Below are 19,475 nucleotides of genomic sequence, written 5' to 3' on the forward strand. Positions count from 1 at the left end.
CAATACCTTAACTGAATACAGAAATTCCAAATATTAAATGAAAGAAAAAAAAAAAAGGCAATATCCATATTTAGCTTCAGCCCACAATATAAAGAAAAGGAAATGGGGTCAATTGAAACAATAAAGAAGAAAAGGGAAAAAAAAATACTATTTACACAAACCACTGCTAAAGATCATGACAGACAGCCTAACAACCACCTCTGCTTTTTACAAAGCCAAGCTAGCGGCTGCCGGTGCGGTAATGGCGACACAGCCCATTCAAAGTGAATGGGCTGTGTGAGCATTGCTGCGCAGCTTTGTAAAATGTCATGATCTTTATTAATGGCTTCTGTAAGTTAGTATTTTTTTCCCTTTTCTTCTTTATTGCTTCAGTTGGCCCTATTTCCTGTTTGTATTATGGGCTGAAGTTAAATATGGATTTTGCCTTCTTTTTCTTTCCTTTTAATTAATATTTAGGATTTCTGTATTCACTTAAGGTAAGTCACTTACTCCGGAGCACAAGCACTTTAGGGAGTAAAACCGTCCTTAACAATCAAACTCTTGAAGCTGCCTGGGGTGAAGAAACATATAAGACTAAAACAAAATTAAACAGATATTAATGGAATTTTAACATGTAACTTATCTCCGAGGGCCAAGAGTGTAGACTTTAAGCCGGGAAGGGAGTGCTGTAGGTGTGTGCCAAAGAGCATGCTGTTGAGTGGGGGGAGGGCAGTCCAGGTTTGCAACAGTGCAAATCACTATTGTCTCCTGGTCCCTGTGCACAGTTCTACATGGTAAGTACAGAATTCTGCACAGGATGGGAGTTCTACAGTATGTGGTGGTGCAGAGTTTCAGAAGAGTAATTCCTACATTTTGTATAACTTGTTAATAAGGCCCAGGTTTAGTGACTCAGTAGGCCTTCAGCTAGTCAGGTGAAGATAATCCCATGGTTGAACAAATATTCTGACCCTTCTAAGAACCAGAGAAAAACCCTACATAGACAGAGGTCCAAACAGATTATGGGGTAGGGCAATGTAAAATCCAGAAGGAGCTAAAAGGGAAGGTCCAAAGCAAGGGGTTTATTGATAAAGCACCATAACTGAACACACCCAACACTGAAACATGTTTCGGCAAAGGTCGGTCACGTGTCTCAGGGGTCACAGAATCTTATGAAGTACTGTCAAATTGTTCAGTGCTGTGCTATCAGAGCAGCTCTTGTATAATTCCAAAAACATATCCACCACAAAGCTCACCACAAAGCTGAAGAATAAACTATCTTACTGAAGGTACAAAGGCTTCAAAACGAGCTCAACAGTTTGACAGCACTTTGTAAGGTTCTGTGAGCCATGAGGCAGGCGACCTTCACCTGAAACATGGCTCCTTGTCGGGTCTGTTCAGTTGTAGTGGTTTATCAATAAACGTCTTGTTTTGGACCTCCTTTTTGGGGAATTGGAGTACATCTCTTCCTCCCCCCCCCCCCAAATAAAATTAGTAAACTAAGTAAATTTATTTGAACTCATGTGGGAACTATCGAAATTTACAGCTGAATTCTCTTAACTTTGGTGTAGAATTTGCCCCTTTCCCACTGACACGCTTTATGTCCTTAGAAAAGTCACTGGCTATAATAACTTTGATGGGAGCCATCTTGGGCACAGATATATAAATGTGTACCTGATGTATCTTGGATTGGAAAGGTGAATAATCGAATCCCAAATGTAAATCTTTGACATACCAGAGGAGACCAGGGCTCTTGGATTTGTCTCCATGCACCTTAGGCTTTTCTAGACCTCCCTGCTGCCTTATTGCATTGTTTTGCAAATCCCTCTCATGTTTGGCTATTCACCAGTACTTCATGTCCCATCCTGTACTATTTCTTTTTTTTTTTTTTGCTTCGAATGATTGTCCCCCGCTTTTTTTTTTTTTTTTTTAAATTATAAAAATCTTAGATTCCAAACTGGTTTTCATGCCTCATTTTGCTACTATACTTGGAAGTGTCTGCCCTGTGACAGTCATATTGTTTGCAAAAGGATAAACCAGCAGGTCCCAAACTATGCCCCTTGGCACTGCAAGGTGCTGAAGCAAACTTGCAGGGGTGCCTTGGCATGTTTTTGGCATCTCCTTCCTTCCACTACCCAAGCCACTGCTGCTTCTCTAGATGAGCAGCAACAGTAGCAAAACAAGCTTGTCTGTTGTGTTCCTCTTAAAAGTGCCTCTTCCCCACCTTAATAGGGAACTAACTTTCTTGCTCTGGGTTGTAGGGTGGTTTGTGTGGCTCTAGCTGTCATAACATTCTACCTGCAGCGCACAATTTGGGAATTACTGCATTAGACTGCTACTGAGAACTGGATCCTAACAAACCACCCTGCAGCCCAGAACAAGAAGGTTAGTTTGCTATTAAGGTTGGGGGAGGGGGACTTTTAAGCTTGCTTTGCCACTGCTTCTGGTCTAGAGAAGCAGCAACAGCAGTGGGGTGGTGGGGGGATTGAGGGGGCGGATGCCGGAGTTGTTGGTGGGGAGAACGGGGTGCTGAGCCTGGATGGAAGAGGGGAGAGAAAGGGAGCTGAGGCTGGATGGAAGGTAGGACTCCATACCATCAGTGGGGGGGGGGGGGGGGGGGGGGAAACTTGAGAGGAAATGTGTAGCCTAGGGGTGCCATGGCCCAGTCCTTTCCGTTTTGCAGTATCATTTATTCAGTAATCAGGAGAGATTTGAATCGAGGACTTCCATAATTACAAAGTCTTATGATAGAATAAAGAGTTATGACCGTATATGATTCAGAAAACGTTTTTACACTTGCTCTCTGCTCTTAACCACAGAAGCTCTTCCCCCCACACCCCCCAAAAAAAAAAAATGCTTCAGAATAGTTTATCAGAATGTCCTTGATGGGGAAGTGTAGATCATCTTTGTTTCTCCATTTCTGTATGTTGGAGAGCACAAAAAGCAGAAATGAAAAAAGAAATGTAGACAGAAAAGAGAGCATGTCCTCCAAAAAAAGCCCAAAAATAGATAAGACAAAAGTGAAAAAAAAATTCATGAAGACTACATTTTTGCTAAGTGAACAGATATGGGGCTGGTGCACAGATTTCCTAAATATTTCACCTATGCGCCTTGACTGAGTATGGGGAGTATTCAACTCCCCCACTCCCATTTCTGCCTTTTGATGTCCTAACTACTGTTACCCAGGCTTTCCTCCATATATTTATTTATTCCTCCTTTTTTGAGATGCTTGTATCATTTGAGGATAACTTTCAAAAGCCACATACAAATAATTTTTAAAAACTCTTTTTACTCAGATATTTTGTTGAAGCTTTTTTGGCATGTGGATAAGTTGGGGTGGGTGTAACCTCTTATTTTCAAAACTTTATGCATTGTTTTGCCTGGAAAACGTTCCTACAGGAAAGATATATGCAAATCTGTATGGGTAATTTTGAAAGGCGATTTATACTTGTATGTTCTACTTAGGAAATGGTTCAGAATTGGTGGATAAAAGTACTGTGGACTTTGCAGTTGTCTCCACAGTTTGGAAAATTGCGGCATTTGAAAAATATTTTTTACCCTCTCCTTTTGAGTCTGCATTTTTGAAAATCATGCTGGCATTTTAGTTTGGTTTTTAAAGTAGCTTAGGGCCTCCTTCATTGTCATCAAGCAGATGAAGCCATTACGTATGGGTTGTGTCCATCAACCAGCAGGGGGAGATAGAGAGCACTCAACTTTTCACAGTGCCTCATGGCCAGCCAGCTCCACTGCCTCTTCAGTATTCTCTATCTCCCCAAGCAGGGTGGCTGCAGCTTCTTCGAGCTCCATCAAAAATCTGCCTAGGGGTGGCTCCTGGCTTGCCAGTTGTTAGCCGGGGTGTTAGAGGCTATAGCAGCTTCACTTTGAAGGCACATAGGTTAGCCCTTTCCCTGCCTTACCCATGCCCCCATGGATGTGGACATATTAGCTTGCTTTTCCCTGTCCTTTCCCATTCAGTGGATGCAGGCACATTGGTTCGCCTTTCCCTGCCTTTCCCACTCATCTGAGCCTCCGGAGTTCTTATTACCTCTGCTTTCCTCACAGCGTTAAAAAAAAAAAAAAAAAAAAATGTTGTAACAGAGGTTTTCCTTTGATTCTTCTGTGGGACCGGAGCTGTGATACTCGGTCCGGTGAGGTAAGAGTGTTTTCTGACTCCTGCGGGGTGGGCCTGCGATCGGGGTGTTTTTGGCGCGAAACCGCCATTTTGAATTTTTCCCGCTGTTTTCGGCGATGGCTGCAGAGAATGTAAAGCGCTGTTCCCGGTGTGGCAAGCGCAAATCAGCAGCGGGGCTCTGTAAATCGTGCTGTACAGGTGTAAGAGCCGGCCCGAGCATGGCGAGCGATGATTCTTCCCGCTCAGAGCTGGCAGCGGACGCCATTTTGAATTCTCTGCATGGCGCGGCCTCCGTAGAGACGGAGAGCCCTGAGCCTGGGGGGGGGGGGCGACCTCGAATTGAGGCTATTCAGGGAGCAGCTAGCCCCGAACGGGATCTGGGTGCCCAGGGCGAGTTTTTCTCCCCTGATTTTGTGTTGTTATTGCATAAAGCATGCATGCTGAAAAGAGCTCTCCCTCAAGGATCGTCTGAGGCCCCTTCTATTGTTCTCTCCCCCCCCCCCCCCCCCCGCCCGTTGGATTCTGGCCTGGGACTGCCCGCTGAGGCTATTTTCCATGATGATTGGCATAAAGAAAGCGTAGAAGGGCTTATCCCCCCCCCCCCCCCCCCCCCCCACCCGTGGCCGGGCTGTGAGGATTCGGAGAGTTCTGGCAGGCCTTCGTGGTCTGAGGAGCCAGAGTCAGGTGCAGAATTACCACAGGATCTGCATGATCCCTCCGCGGTGAGGATTTTCCACCGTGATGAGCTGCCAGCGCTTATTTCAGATGCCCTACATGTCCTTTCTATTGAAGAGCCTGACAGTGGCACGGCATCCTCTGTGAATCCTAGGATGGCTAGTACCAAAAAGCCTGCTCGAGCCTTTCCTTTGCATGACTCCATCCAAGAGCTTATTTCCGCTCAGTGGGCTGACCCCGAGGGACCTTTGAAAGTTTCCAGGGCTATGGGGCAGTTATACCCTCTGCGTGAGGAGCATTTGGCTCGCTTTGCAAGGCCTAAAGTAGATGCCCTAGTCACTGCGGTGACAAAGAGAACTACCCTCCCTGTGGAAGGAGGAGTTGCCCTGAAAGATATACAAGACCGTAGTCTGGAAGCAGCACTTAAACGGTCCTTTGAAATTGCAGGTCTTACTGATCGGGCATCTGCATGCAGTTGTTATGCTGCTAGAGCCTGCCTGGAGTAGTTGCAACAGGCAGTGGAACAGCCCGGAGATGGAGCGGAGCCCTTCTCGGATGTGGCTCTGCGGCTGGAGTCGGCCTTGTCCTTTTTGGCTGATGCCCTTTATAATATTGTCAGAGCTTCGGCTAAACAAATGGCAGTAGCAGTGGCGGCTCGCCGTCTTATTTGGCTACAACATTGGGCAGCGGACATGGCCTCCAAGCAAAGGTTGGTGAAGTTACCCTTTGAAGGCCTTCTCCTATTTGGTGAGGAGTTGGAAAAAAAAATTGTTAAAGGCCTGGGAGATCCTAAACCCCAGCGCTTGCCCGAAGATAGGCCGAGGCCTTCCTCCAAGGGCCAGGCGTGGTCCACTCCTCTTATAGACCTTGCTTCCGTGAAGCTAGAAGGTACCGCCCGGGGCGTTCTGCTGGGTTCACTTTTCGTGCCCGTTTTTCAGCAGAGGAACTCCTTTTGCTCGGACAAGCGTTCCGCAGCCACCGGCTCTGGGCCTGGAGTTCAGGGTCAACCCTCTCAATGATGGTGCGCTGGCCCCCTCCTCGCTTCCTGTCATCGGAGGACGTCTTTCCCTCTTTACCGAGGAGTGGGCCAATATTTCCTCAGATCAGTGGGTTCTGGACCTGATCAGAGATGGCTACAGAATAGAATTCAATGCCCCAATAAGAGACGTGTTTGTGGAGTCCCAATGCGGTTCTGCCGCCAAACGGCGGCGGTAGAGGAGACTTTGCAAGGTCTGATTCAGTTAGGGGCTGTGTCCCCGCTACCTCCCGCCGAACACGGCTACGGCCGATACTCCATCTACTTTGTGGTGCCGCGAAAAGGTGGGTCTTGTCGCCCTATTCTGGACTTAAAAGATTTAAACAAGTCCCTGAGAGTGTGGCATTTCAACATGGAAACCCTGCGCTCGGTCATTGCTGCGGTACAGCCAGGAGAGTTTTTCACGTCTCTAGACCTGAAAGAAGCTTACTTGCACATACCAATTTGGCCCCCGCACCAGACGTTTCTGAGGTTTGCGGTGTTGGGAAAACATTTCCAGTTCTGGGCCTTGCCTTTTGGCCTCGCCACAGCTCCCTGAACCTTTTCGAAGGTAATGGTGGTAGTAGCTGCTTTGCTCAGGCGAGAATCAGGGTTCACCCGTACCTAGACGACTGGCTCATCAGAGCAGACTCTGTAACAGAGAGCTATCAAGCTACAGCCAGAGTGGTCTCAGTACTTCAATCTCTAGGCTGGGTCATCAATATGGCCAAAAGTCACCTGACCCCCTCACAATCTGTAGAATATTTGGGGGCCAGGTTCGACACAGACTCGGGCTATGTATACCTACCCGAGCTAAGGCAGTGCAAGCTTCAGAATCAGGTCCGTCTGCTCCTGAGGATGCCCCGCCTGCGAGCTTGGGACATTGTCCAGCTGCTGGGATCGATGACAGCCACATTGGAAGTGGTGCCCCGGGTGAGAGCGCACCTGAGACCTCTACAGTTTTCCCTACTTCAAAGATGGTCTCCAGTTTCTCAGGATTATCAATGCAGACTTTCTTGGCTCCCTGCGGCCCGACTCAGCATGGAGTGGTGGCTCTCAGACAGCATGCTGCAGCGAGGAATGCCGCTGGCACTCCCCAATTGGTGTCTAGTAGTGACAGATGCCAGCCTGAAGGGCTGGGGCACACATTGCAAGGGGAAGCATGCCCAGGGTCTATGGACACCCGAGGAGTCGGAGTGGTCCATCAACAGCTTGGAGTTGAAAGCGGTGTTTCAGGCGCTTCTGGCCTTTCAAGTGACCCTGGAAGGATTGGCTGTCAGAGTGATGTCAGACAACACGACAGCAGTGGCCTACATAAATCGACAAGGCGGCACTCAGTGCAGAGCACTGGCCGCGCAGGCCGAAATTTGCCACTGGGCCGAGCTGCATCTTCAGTTTCTGTCGGCAGCTCACATTGCAGGTCAGAGCAACGTGCAAGCCGATTATCTAAGCAGGCATCAGATCGATCCAGCAGAATGGGAACTAGCAGACGAAGTATTCCTGCAGATATATGCCAAATTGGGCAAGCCCGTGATGGATCTTATGGTGACAAGTTCAAATGCCAAAGTCCCGTGCTTCATTCCCTCCTTTTTAGTTCATGCCCTTGTTAAGGGGCCGTCGTTCGCTATGAGGAAAGTTCATGTTATTCCCATTGCGGTTTGCCATACTGCGTTGGAAGCTTCAAATACTGAAGAGGCAGTGGAGCTGGCTGGCCATGAGGCACTGTGAAAAGTTGAGTGCTCTCTATCTCCCCCTGCTGGTTGATGGACACAACCCATACGTAATGGCTTCATCTGCTATGACTAAAGGAAAGAAAATTACCTAGGTAAGAACCTAATTTTCCCTTATTCACATAATACATGTAGATCTCAGTTGGTATTCTTTCCTTGGAAGATGCCCACCAGTTTTGTAGTGATGTTTACCATGACTAACTTATGTGAAAAGAGCTTGGAAAGAAGGGAGGAAGATAACAGAAGGGAGGAAGATAATAGATGATGTGCCTTTTATTATTCTTAATTTGAAAGTGCTGTTGAATTCCATTTCAACTTTTACAAATTGTTTGAACAGCTGGAGATAGCACTCTACTCTCCCCACCCCATGTGTGGAATTATAAACTGGTGTGAGGGCTGTGTTAGTGAATAACATTGCTATGGAGCAGCGGACCTGGCCTCTAACGTGAAAAAGATATAAAATGGCCAGGAGCCACTCATTTAAGCATCAGGGTACACATTTTACTGTGTTCACTTTATCATTGTACACCATCACCTTCTCTCTCACCTATACACTTCTTGATATCGTCACTTTTCCTCTCCACAGTACCACCTGACTTTCTCACTTGTTTCCTTTTCCTCCCCATACACTAGTATTAGCAACGCCTTCCCTCCGGCATCAGCAATTTACTTTCCCTCCCTCCCACCCACAGAATGACTTCCGGCTGACATTGAATTGGTAAAGCAGCACTCCTTATTTGCTGCTTACTCCTGCGTTGGCTTCTATCAGAAACTGGAACGCATTGGCCCCTGCAGTTTGTCAGGTGCTCAGGTTCGTAGCGTGCGGACTCTGGAGCAATCATGAACCCTTGGGCTGCTGACGAGGAGCGGCAGCAGCAGGCAAAATCCACCAACCAACACTGGGCTAGCACACCGGCAAAGGCAAGGACTGCAGACGCAGACAAGCGAGCCGGAACCTACTGGACTGGAACACCCTGGACTGGAATACACTAGACTGGTACGCACCGGACTGAAACAAACGGGACAGGAACACATGGGACTGCACCTAGGCTTCACCTACATATAGCCGCCGTTCCCCGGGGGTTGAACCCCCGGGTGCAGGCAGCCGGCAGGACTTGGAGGAAAATTGGTACTGGAACTAGCAGGCAGGAACACCAGAGAACTCACACTAAACAAGCCAGACCACAACAGGGTTCAGGGTAGGAATCAGGATACAGGATTTCCAAACAGACCGGACTGAAGCAGGAGGGGTACTGAAGCAGAAGCCAACCAGCCCCAACAGAGGAAATACAGATACTATATCTGGGAGAAGGACTTTGAGACAAGCTTGACTGACCAGGGTGGGGCAGAAGCCCAAGGAAACAGGGAACCAGGATACAGCAGTGCCCACAGGCACCCAGACAAAAAGCAAGGTAGAGGTGCTAACTGCACAAGGGGTTCAAGGTTCACAGACAGGAGGGAAAGGAAACCAACAGCAGCCAGGATTCAGAAGTGCCCATAGGCACCTAGACAAAAACAGGGCTGCAGTGCTAACTGCACAAGGGGTTCAGGGTTACACAGGCAGGAAGGAAAGGGAGCCAACAGAATAGGATTCCAGATACAAACAACCAAGGAATACAAACTAGGAACATAACCTATGAAGCAAGACAAGGCAGAAGTGCTAACAGCACCAAACACTGACCTGGACCTTTGGTGTTTGCAAAGGCCCTGAATGGAAGAACACTACTTCCTTATCAAGGGCCTGACTGATGATGTCACAGCTACAGGACTCAGGCAGAAAGCATACTGAAGCACAGAGAGGCTCAACACACACAGGTGCAGTATAGTGGAGTAATTAGAGCCACGCTGGAAGCAGCCAGCACACAGAGACAGAGGCAGAGCTAACTCAGGCAACACACACAGGTGCAGTATAGTGAAGCAATTAGAACCATGCTGGGAGCAGCCAGCATACAGAGACAGAGCTAACTCAGGAAGGACAGACAGAACCCAGCTCAGAAACTGACCCCCAGAAATAAGGTAAGTCTTAGAGGGGTCACGACCACAATTGTGACACAGTTAAGAGGCTGACCGAATTAAGATTTCGGTTACAGTACCAAAACTGACCCCAAATCTGTTTTCTGACCAGTTTCGGCTTAAGGGTTATTTTAATTTTTGGCTTTGTCTCTTGGTTTTGGCTGAAAATGATCATGTGTGTTTTTGGAAGCCAAAAATAGAAACATAGAAACATGACGGCAGATAAAGGCCAAATGGCCCATCCAGTCTGCCCATAGTCTGTAACCCCTATCTCTTCCTTTTCCTAAGCGATCCCACGTGCTTATCCCATGCCTTAAATTCTTACACAGAAGGAGGCTTAAAGTTTGTTTTTATTAGCTGCTGTTTGTATGTGGAGGCTATTTTCTTGGAGGTAAAATAAGATTTTTAATTGTTTAAATTATATTCTGGCTTGAGTGGGGGAGGGTTAGCAGAGGCATGCAGACTATCTCTGACACATTGGCTCTCATTGGTTCACATTCACACAACCAAACTTGAGTTTTCAGCATCTGCCAAAACCAGGTGGTTGCTTTTGTGGTAGTTTTGGTTTTGGTTGAAACTGAAAAAAAGCTGTCAGTAACCCTCTACTGCAGTTTTAACTTAAGAAGGAAGCTAGCAGAGGAGCAAGGAGGAAATGGATTTAGTATGCTTACTCCCTTTTTAGTGGAAAGGCCATAGTGTTTGGGAAGAGAAGGACTACCATAGCTGTCCCAGACTCGTTTCCCTTATACAGACAGACAGATTTTTGTGGCATATTTCTTTCATGGTACACCAACTGGGAACTGTGATAAATATTAATAGAAAAATGAAACCCGACAGCCATAGCACAGCACTATCCAAGAATTGATCAATGTGGATTCTGAAATGTAGACCATAAAGATGTAATTTCAGCATAAGCACCATTAATGTGCACTAGACTAATGGCTATTGTGTGTTCACAGTACTCTCAAACCAGTTATCTGCTTTGAATTTTGTGGATGTGTGTTGGCATATATTTTATATTCTTGCAACTTACTGTGCTGTACTTTTCTAAAAATGTATACCAAGTTTGTTACATTGACTAGTTAAAATCAATAATTATGGAAACATTATCCCTTTAAAACTTTTTGTCATTGCAGGCTCCTGATAAAAGAAAAGCATTAGAAGAAACAAAAGCATATACAACTCAGTCTTTAGCCAGCGTTGCTTATCAGATCAATGCCTTGGCCAACAATGTGCTTCAGCTTCTGGATATTCAAGCATCCCAGCTGCGGAGAATGGAATCATCCATCAACCATATCTCCCAGGTAGGGTTAAAAATGGAGTGTCTTAAGGGATAACGTTATGTGGGATATTTTTTGAGTTGAGTCGTTCAAAGTTTTGTTCTTCTCATCCGACAGCAGGAACTACTGATAGCGCACAGCCTCTTCCAGGTCTGCCTCCAACTCTTCTATAGTGCTGTTTTAGATTCAGACTCTCTGATCAGGGTCTGAAGTGATTGCGCTACCCCATCCTTACACATTTGTTTCCAGTATGTGTGGGGATTTAAAAAAGGAAGTGATGCACTTGACTCTAGGTGTATTATTTGGATTTGGGTTTCCTTCTTCCATTCAAGGGTGTTAACCAACAGCAGTCCAGTGCACATACTTCTCTTTTGAATTTAGTTCAGTTCCTGGCCTGAGATCTTAAGTCATATGATTGAATGCTTAAATTGTCCTTGGAGCTAGGAGTAACTAACCAGCGTTGAATAGTTTACTTCAGGAATGCACGGCACGCTCCCTGTTGTTTAGAAAATATAGATTGTGTAAATTTGGGGATAAGGCGGGAGGGTTGCTAGCGAGGCTGGTGAAAGGCACACGGAAGCCCCATTACATTGCAGCGATATGCAGGCAATCAGGGGGATCACCAATAATCCAGACGAGAGAGCGCGTATATTTCAACAACATTTTGCCCATTTGTATAAAGGAGAGGACAACGAGGGAGATATTAAAGAGGCCATAACAGCATATTTGGACACAGTTAACATGGGGAAGATTCCCTTAGAGCATTTAGACCCCCTAAATAAACCGAGAGGCAAAAGAACTTCAAAAAGCAATAAGCGCACTGAAGATGCACTCTGCACCGGGACCCGACGGCCTCTCCGGTGAATTCTATAAGATGTTGAAGCTGCAGATCTTGGGACCCCTAACTGAGTACCTTAATGAAGTTGTAGAGACAGGCCGATTCCCACTGCATGCCAACACGGCCCTCATAAGCTTAATACCAAAAAAAGGGAGAGATCCACTGCAACCTAGTTCTTACAGACCAATCTCATTGATTAACTTGGAGGCCAAGCTCTTGTCTCGGATTTTAGCAGACAGGCTGGCCCCATTACTATCACAGCTGGTGGAGGAGAACCAGGCCGGATTTGTCGGGGGACGTCAGTCAGTCCTCAATGTGCGCAAACTTATCCTGGCCATTTTAGCTGATACTGACACAAAATCACAAAGACTGGCGGTGAGCCTTGATGCAGAACGGGCATTTGACCGGGTGTTGTGGCCCTTTCTGTTTGAGACTCTACGGTGGATAGGTCTCACGGGATGGTTTTTGTAGGCTGTCACTACGCTATACACTGACCCCCAGGCCATGGTATTAGTCAATGGGATAAGAACAGAAGGGTTTGAGATTCGGAAAGGGACACGACAGGGTTGCCCACTGTCCCCGCTGTTATTTTTGTTGTCCCTGGAGCCCTTGCTGAACGAGATCAGAACACATGAGCAAATACAGGGGATCAGACTCCATAAACACGTGATCAAGGTGCTGGCATATGCCGATGATTTGTTGCTACTCCTGAGTAATCCTCAGACATCTCTAGGGCACCTCCTGCACACGGTTCAAAGGTATGGTAGGCTTTCGGGCTTTAAATTAAATCTCGCCAAATCACTGGCGCTGCCTTTGGACCAGGGGCTGCGGCATGATTGGAAGGATTTATTCCCACCGCAATGGGCGGAAGGTCAGATTTGGTACCTGGGTGTGGTCATTCCCTCTGATCTGGGGCTATTATATGAGAAGAATGTAGTCCCAGCTCTGACGGAAACACGGCGTCTGTTACATCTTTGGGGTACCTGTCCACTCTCTTTATCAGGTCGCATAGGACTAGTTAACATGATGATAGTCCCTAAATGGCTCTATCTGTTCCAAATGCTGCCCTTATACTTAGAGAGAGGAGCTGAGCTGGCTCTTAATAAATTGATACAGGTGTTTCTGTGGAGAGGGCAAAAGCCTCTGCTCCCTCTGCATGTAATACACAAACCGAAGGACCACGGTGGGATGGGTCTACTTAATATAAGATACTTGACAATAGCATGCTCGATGAGGCATATCAGAGATTGGTTAACAGGGCATCAGGAATTTTCGAACACACAATTGGAGCAGGCACTCTCTCTCCCATCTGGCAAGGGAGTCACAACCAAGCTTGGAAACAATCCATTAGTTCTGTCAGCAAGAGCAGCTTGGAAGTGGCTTTGCAAAAGACATTGGTTTAAATGGACTACAACACCCTTTTTACCTCTGTTTCACAACCCGTATTTCCCGGAAGGATCATCCTCAGTGGTATTTGCCCGTTGGTGGAGGAAAGGGATTCATTATCTGTGCCAGCTGCTGTCAGATGAAGGTAAAGTGCGGCCCTTCCAGGGGTTGCAAAGAGAATTTAATCTGCCCGGGACGGACCAATTTGCGCACTTGCAGATCCAGCATTACATGGTAAAATTAGGATGGACTAACTTGAGTGAGGACGTGCAAGATATGTTGAACACAGCACTGACACTGGGGGCTCAGAACACAGTGCCTTTGAGGTTTCACCACAGATATCTTCAAGACTCCACAGAGGACATTGACTATCGAGGCAGAGCGCAGAAATGGACGACAGACCTGGCAGCGGAAGTATCGGATGAGATTTTGCAGACCACCTTGTCCTTTGCTTTACATACCTCAGTATACACCTGATATTGGGAATTACAATATAAGTTCGCTCTACATTTCACCAGCCAGAGCGTCCAAGGCGGGGTTTGGGGGCACTGGAGCCTGCCCTCGCTGTGACCAGACCTCAGCCGGACTTGGGCACATGTTCTGGTCTTGCCCTCGGGTTGTGAGATTTTGGTCTCAAATATTAGCTGAGACCAAACGGTATTGGGGCTGCAGCACTATACAGAGACAACCACTGCTGCTGTTTGGAAGATACGAGTGTGCAGGGTTTGCCGCTCCAGGTCTAAACTCATTTCTTCATAGAGCAGTGCTGGTCGGAAAAAAGACCATCCTGCTGAACTGGAGAGAAAGCGGGGGCCCCTCCTTGGGGGCCTGGAGGGCACACATGATTGAGCTTTTGAAATTGGAACGATGTGGAATTACAGATCTTTCCTCTGTGGAGGGCAGAAAGCTGGAAAATAACCTGGGCGAATTTTTGAGATACCTTACAACCAGCAGCAAGAAGTAGAATTCTAAATTGAGAGACTGTGTAGGAAGATGAGAAGACTTGAATACCTGTGCTTGTATAGTAGGTTTATAGGGGTGGGAGAGGGGTGGAGAAAGGGTTCGAGAGAGGGGGGGGGGGGAGAGGGGGGTATGGGAAGGGGGGGTGGGATAGAATATGTTGGAAGCACATCCTTTGTTAGAAGAGTTCTTAATATGCTAATTCCTTAAAAGAACCGAGCAAAATTGTACACTGTTCATTTACCTGCTATCAATAAAAATGATTGAAACATAACTGCACAATCCCCATACCCTGCAACTGCCATACCACCCAGAGTATTGCACCTGCACCCAAATATATCCCCTGCAATTGGTACAGTGTTCCCAAATTGCCCTACCCTAAATCTGCCTCCTGCAAACTACCCCACAGAAAAACAAAGCAACCCCCCTCAAAAAAAAAAAAAAAACCCAAACCCTGTAAATTACCCTATAGGCATTCCCTTTTACCTTGCAAATCTTCCTTATGCCAGGAGAAGTCAACCTGAGAACCTGTCATTTGCCTTTTCCTTGTACCTTACCTCTGGAACTCCCTTCCTAGCTTATTAATTAAATGAATCATCTTATACTACATTAAAGAAGGAGCTAAAGACTGCTCCCATCTGGTCCGTCTGCTCTTAATACTCTGTTTTTTTTTATTTCATTTTGACTCTAAACCACCTTGCTTATCTTTATGAAAAACGTTATAGAAGAGTTCTGAAAAAAAGATAGACCTGCATGTTGTACCTTTTGGCTCAGATCATGTCTTTCTCCCAGCTGAGACTCCTTTCAGGGTGACTTTATGGGTGGGTTCTGGACTGGTCTGACAGGACTCAAGGAAAGGAAATTAATATGCAAGTCCAAATTTCACTTTACTTCCCTTTTTAGGCCTCCAGTTGATTTGGAACTGCCTTGTAAAGGGTTATGATACCATGCTTGGTGTTACGTCTGTGCTCACCTCGCCCTCTGGTGGCCAGAACCGGTGGCTGCTATGAACTGCTATAGACTGTCTTGCTGTTCCTGCCCGTTCCAGACTTTAGCCCAGTCCGAATCTTCCAGGCTGCCAGATTTACTCTTCTTGTTTGTCCCTGATCAGCACCCGTAGCTGCCTGGTGATTGCTGCAGCTGAAGCCTCAGCTGCTGCTGGGCTTATTAGCCATTTGGAACCTCTCTGCCTTTGCCTTTGCATTGCGTCTAAGGCCCTGGTGTGTTGGTGCTTTTGCACTTCAGCCTGAGTTTGTTTCCTTGCTCTAGTTCTTGCCTGAAGTAACATAGTAACATAGTAGATGATGGCAGAAAAAGACCTGCACAGTCCATCCAGTCTGCCCAACAAGATAACTCATATTTGCTGCTTTTTGTGTATACCCTACTTTGATTTGTACCTGTGCTCTTCAGGGCACAGACCGTATAAGTCTGCCCAGCACTATCCCCACCTCCCAACCACCGGCTCTGGCACAGACCGTATAAGTCTGCCCAGCACTATCCTCACCTCCCAACCACCAGCCCTGCGTCCCAACCACCGGCTCTGGCACAAACCGTACAAGTCTGTCCAGCACTATCCCTGCCTCCCAACCACCAGTCCCGCTGCCCACCACCAGCTCTGGCACAGACCGTATAAGTCTGCCCCGCCTCCCGATCTTGACTAAGCTCCTGAGGATCCATTCCTTCGGCACAGGATTCCTTTATGCTTATCCCACGCATGTTTGAATTCCGTTACCGTTTTCATTTCCACCACCTCCCGCGGGAGGGCATTCCAAGCATCCACTACTCTCTCAGTGAAAAAATACTTCCTGACATTTTTCTTGAGTCTGCCCCCCTTCAATCTCATTTCATGTCCTCTCGTTCTAGTCTTGCCTGTTCTAGTTAGTCTATGTTTAGTTTAGGGTATTGCTTGTTTACTGTATTGCTTGTTTCCCAGTCTTGTGTCTTGTTTGTATGTCTTTGCCTAGTTCTGGGTTTATCTGTGTTTATTCCCTGCTTCAGTGGCTGCTTGCAGCTTTCAGTTGTCTCCTGTCTAGCTGTGTTTGTTCCCTGTTTCAGTGGCTGCTCGCAGCTTTCAGTCCTGTCCTTTAGCCTATCCTTTCCCTGCATTGCTGTCCCTGTGCTGCCTAGCTGTTACCCAGTCCTGCCCTGTCCAGTAAGTCCTGCCGGCCACCTGAAGCCTGGAGCTCAACTCTTGGTGAAAAGTGGCCAGGTGCAGTGAAGCCTAACTGTCAGAGATCTGCCCTGTCTCTAGCGTGGGGTGGTTTTGCCTGCCACTGCCCCTCCTCGGCAGTGGTCCAAGGGCTCACAAACCCAGTTTTGAAAATGTGACAGTTGGTTTGTTAAATACGTAGCTACGCCACTAGTGGCTAGAATATATTATGAGAAAAATAACCAGGAAAAACATTTTCCTCTTCCTTAGTTTTTCATTTCATTTTGGGCTATTCAAGGAGCATTTTGCTTATTTTGTTGTCTGGCCATCCTCACCCCTCTCCAAATATTTTCATCCAGCCCTTTTCTCCATCCTGACAGCCTCTTCCAATGCCTGCCTTGTTTCCATGTAGCTCAATGACACCTTTACTTGAAGGGCCTAAGCTGGTGGTACAAAACAGTGTCAGGCATTACGTTTTAGAGATCCAAACTACCTGGTACCCAATGATATTTTTTCAGCCCTATAGTGTATGAAAGTAATTTGTGAAACAATTCTCTAAACTAGGTTTTTACATTTTGTGTCTGTTATGCACAAAGTTTTTTTTTTTTTTTTTTTTAAGGAAACTAGTGCATGCATGCCTTCAATCACGCCTTCAAAGAAGTGAGGCAAAACTTCCCTTAGCTGAATTCTTGTTGACTCTGTCCCATTAAGCCATGTTTGCCCAGGGCTGCCGAGAGACAAAGTCGGGCCCGGGGCAAACACCCTCCCAGGCCCATCCCCCCTCCGGATGGGCCTGTCCCCCTCCAGGTCTGCCCCACTTATCCTGCTCCTGTCACTGTGCACGTCAAAATTCCCCAAGGCCCGGCGCTAGCATGGTTTTCCTGTTCCTGTGCGTGGCAGTGCCGCAGAGCGGAGTCCTTCCTGCCGCATCCAAAGAGGCTGTTTGGACACGGCAAGAAGGAAGTACTCTGCGGCGGTGCCGCAAATGGGAGGAGGAGAGCAATGCTAGCACCAGGCAGGACTTCTTGGATGCCGGGCCCTGGGGAATTTTGACCCCTGCCCCCCCTCTCGGGAGCCATGTGTTTGTCTGTGTTCAGTAATTTTATTCTTTAATAGTTTCCATTATTTTGCCCGGCACTTATGACAGGTTTACTGATTTGTAATTTCACACATCACCCCAGAAACCTTTTTAAAAATTGGCGTTGCATTGGCAACCTTCCAATCTTCAGGTAGTATGGATGATTTTAATGACGGGTTACAGATTATTAACAGCAGATCAGCAATTTTATGTTTGGTTTCTTTATTTTATTTATTTGTTGCATTTGTATTCCATATTTTCCCACCTATTTGCAGGCTCAATGTGGCTTACATCTTACTGTAAGGCGATCGCCAAGACTGGTATGGAAACAAATACAATTTGATATTAGGGTCGGGTAAGGTTAGTATATTCAGGTGCCTAGGGATCGAAGATAGGAAGTAATATATAATGTCCAATACAGTCTATGGTTTTGCTGTGTTGCAGAGTAGAGGCATCTAGCTTAGGTCGGTGGGGAATGCTTTTCTGAATAGGTAGGTCTTTAATGATCTCCTGAAGTTTAGATGGTCGTAGATTGATTTCACAGTCTTTGGCAGTGTATTCCACAATTGTGTGCCTATGTAGGAGAAGTTGGATGCATAGGTTAGTTTGTATCTGAGTCCTTTACAGCTTGGGTAGTGGAGATTCAAGTAGGTACGTGATGCTCTGGTTCTGTTTCTGGTTGGGAGATCAATCAGGTCTACCATATATTCTGGGACTTCACCATAGATAATCTTGTGGACCAAGGTGCAGATTTTGAAGGTGATACATTCCTTGATTGGGAGCCAGTTAAGTTTTTCTCGAAGGGGTTTGGTACTTAAAAAACGTGATTTACCGAATATCAGCCTGGCTGTCTGGAGTTTCTTTGTGAGTTGTTCTTTACATCCTGCATATATTCCATTGCAGTAACCTGCGTGGCTCATTACCATTGATTGTATCAGGTTGCAGAAAATTTCCCTCGGGGGAAAAAAGGTTTTCTTTCACTACTCTAGGGTGTATACCATCCAGTCCTGGTGATTTACTACTCTTCAATTTGTCAATCTTGCTCAGTACATCTTTCATGTTCACTGAGATCTCTTTAAGTTCCTCATCATCATCACTCTTGAAACTAAATCTTTTACTTCTTCTTTGGTAAAGACAAAGCAGAGAATTCTTTCAGTCTCTCTGCTATGACCGTGTCTCCCTGAGTGCTTCTTTTACGCCTTAATGATCCAATGGTCCCACAGATTCCTTCACAGGCTTTCCATGTATTCAGTTTTGGAGGCCATATCTTGCTAAAGATGTAAAAAGACCTGAAGTGATGCAAAGAAAAGTTGCAAATGTTGTATGGGATTTGCATTGCAAACTGTACAAGGAGAGTCTTGCCAACCTGAACATGAATTCCTTGGAGGAAAGGAGAAACAGGGGTGACATGATAAAGATGTTCAAATATTTGAAAGGTATTAATTTGCAAACGAACCTTTTCTGGAGACGGGACAGTGGTAGAATTAGAGGACATGAATTGAGGTTGAAGGGAGGCAGATTCAGGAGTAATGTCAGGAAGTATTTTTTCAGGAAAGGGTGGTAGATACGTGGAATGCCCTCCCGTGGGAGATGGTGGAGATGAAAACGGTAATGGAATTCAAACATGCGTGGGATAAACACAAAGGAATCCTGTTTAGAAGGAATGGATCTACGGAATCTTAGCAGAGATTGGGTGGTGACACCGGTAATTGAAGAGTAAAACCAATGCTGGGTGGACTTCTACGATCTGCGCCCTGTTGGGCTGGAGTGTAAATTTTAAGGAGCTTCAATATTAGATTCAGAACTTTTAGTACAGGAATAGTGCTGGGCAGACTTTTACGATCTGTGCCCTGAGAAAGGCAAGGACAAATCAAACTCTGGTATACTTGGTGCACGCGGATCAAGTGGGATTTGTCCAGGGGAGATTTGCATCTGCTAATATCTTAAAAGTAAGCCACATCCTGTTTGAGTGGGAGGCAGGGTACACAATTTTGGCAAGCCTCGATGCAGAGAAAGCATTTGATAAGGTGGTGTGGGAATATCTGTTCTGGGTGCTGCAGCGTTAGGGGGTCCAGGGGGCTTTTCTGAGCTGGATTAGGGCCCTCTACAGCAACCCAACTGCCCAAATCATTATCAATGATGTTCTTACAGAAACGCTGTCCCTTAAGGGAGGCACTAGGCAGGGCTGCCCCCTATCCCCCCTGTTGTTCATACTAACATTGGAACCTTTAGCAAACAGAATT

At 46.5% G+C, this 19,475-nt stretch overlaps 1 protein-coding gene across 1 annotated transcript in view; it reads left to right on the forward strand.

The window, feature by feature from the left end:
- Positions 1–19,475, forward strand: part of ABI1 (abl interactor 1) — a 212,429-nt gene that overhangs the window by 1,203 nt on the left and 191,751 nt on the right. The window contains exon 2 of the mRNA XM_030201021.1: positions 10,678–10,845. Within this exon, the coding sequence (XP_030056881.1) occupies positions 10,678–10,845 (168 nt within the window). The remainder of the gene's footprint in view (positions 1–10,677; positions 10,846–19,475) is intronic.

The sequence above is a fragment of the Microcaecilia unicolor genome, chromosome 1 (genome assembly GCF_901765095.1).
Source record: "Microcaecilia unicolor chromosome 1, aMicUni1.1, whole genome shotgun sequence".
NCBI classification, from domain to species: domain Eukaryota; kingdom Metazoa; phylum Chordata; class Amphibia; order Gymnophiona; family Siphonopidae; genus Microcaecilia; species Microcaecilia unicolor.